Source organism: Magnolia sinica, chromosome 2, assembly GCF_029962835.1.
Source record: "Magnolia sinica isolate HGM2019 chromosome 2, MsV1, whole genome shotgun sequence".
NCBI classification, from domain to species: Eukaryota; Viridiplantae; Streptophyta; class Magnoliopsida; order Magnoliales; family Magnoliaceae; genus Magnolia; species Magnolia sinica.
The window spans coordinates 31663229-31664745 of record NC_080574.1 but is presented as its reverse complement, the minus strand read 5'-3'; the positions used below and the strand labels follow the sequence as shown (position 1 = coordinate 31664745).

The 1517-nt window shown below is 44.6% G+C and overlaps 1 protein-coding gene across 1 annotated transcript; it reads left to right on the top strand.

The window, feature by feature from the left end:
- The first annotated feature begins 277 nt into the window (after positions 1 to 277).
- Positions 278 to 892, top strand: LOC131224763 (uncharacterized). The gene has a single exon (XM_058220111.1). It carries the CDS (start codon positions 278 to 280, stop codon positions 890 to 892), a length of 615 nt encoding a protein of 204 aa, XP_058076094.1.
- Positions 893 to 1517: the final 625 nt, after the last annotated feature.

Below are 1517 nucleotides of genomic sequence, written 5' to 3'. Positions count from 1 at the left end.
GTCTTATAACCTAAAATGAGCTAAAAAAGCATATGGACAGCATGGATTAAACACATACATCATGGTGGACCCCACAGAGGTTGGTCTCGGGCAATCCGCTTCCAACCATTCCAAAACCCAGTTGGTCTGGGCCCCACCCCCACAGGAGACGTAACCACCACAGAATTGTGGTGGGTACGAGCGCACCTCTATAAAAGTCCTACACATACAAGTCTTTCCTCTTTCTTAGGGTTTCCTTCCCTTTCTTTCTCTCTTTCCTTCCAATATCTTCTCTCCAATGGCGTCTTCTTCTTCTTCTTCTTCTTCATCTCTTTCCTTCCTTCTCGTTGTATCTGTCATAGTTATTTCTGCCATTGGAGGAGCGAATGCAAGACCAGGCCTCCATTTCCACCCCTGCAATACCCTCTTCATCTCCTTCACCACCATCTCCTCTTCCTCCTCACCCGACGATCCCAACCGTCCATCTGCCATCTTCGCCCTCTACCGCCAAGAATTCAGCCGCTTCGATCCCGCCACCTTCCGCCCGTCTTCCGATCTCCTCATCGACTCCGTCCGCCCCGAATTTCCTCGCCCTCTCCACTTCCGTTCCTTCCCAGACGTCTCTATAGACGAAGCCAAGCCCGAGCCCCAAATTCCCCGCCCGTCCTTCGGCGTCAGCTCCCTCCGCGAGCGCACCAAGGACATCCTCAGCGTCGTGCTCGCCCTCCTCTTTGGCGTTGGCTGTGGGGCGCTGACATCGGCCACGATGTACTTGGTGTGGTCCGTGGTGACGAGCAGGTATGAGGGCCAGGAATCTGATGGCGAGGATGGGGAGGATCATGTGGTGTCAACCAAGATGGGGTACATCAAGATCCCGGCTGCGCCTGTCAAAGAAGGGTATGAGGGGAAGTAGGAATTGGGTGTGTAGATACTTTATATAGCTATATATATTTATGTGGAATTGTATGCTATGTTATGGATTTATCACTCGAATTATTGTTGTATGTTTGTGGGGTTGGCTTTTCTTGGTGCAATATTCATATATGACACGAATTTATGATATTTGCAGTCTTTTTTTTTTCCATGTTGATGTTGGTCTGTTTCTTTATGATTTTGGGCCTTTCTTACTGTTGATCCTATTGAAATGGTGATTTTATGTGATTTTTTTGTTGTTTGCATGTCTTGAAGTGTTTTTCTTTTCCGGATTTGAAGAAGTTGTGCTTTTGAGTGTTTATGATTGTCACTGTGTTATTTCTTGCTTAAAGTGGTTCTTGATTTCTATAGTTTTGTTTCTTTTCTTTTTTTCTGACATTTACAATTTTTTCTAGCCAAACAGGCCCGAGTTTTTATGATGGTTTTGAAACAAATGTTGAGTGTTGAGGCAGTGCTGTAATTATTTGGTGCATGGTAATGTAAAATAGTTGAATGTTTTGCCAATTTGTAAGAAAAACTAACTCAATCAAAGCTTAGAAGAACCAACATTGTTGATGAAAATTAGAAATTTTTAATTGCAAAGCACCATAGGGATGGAGAATGTT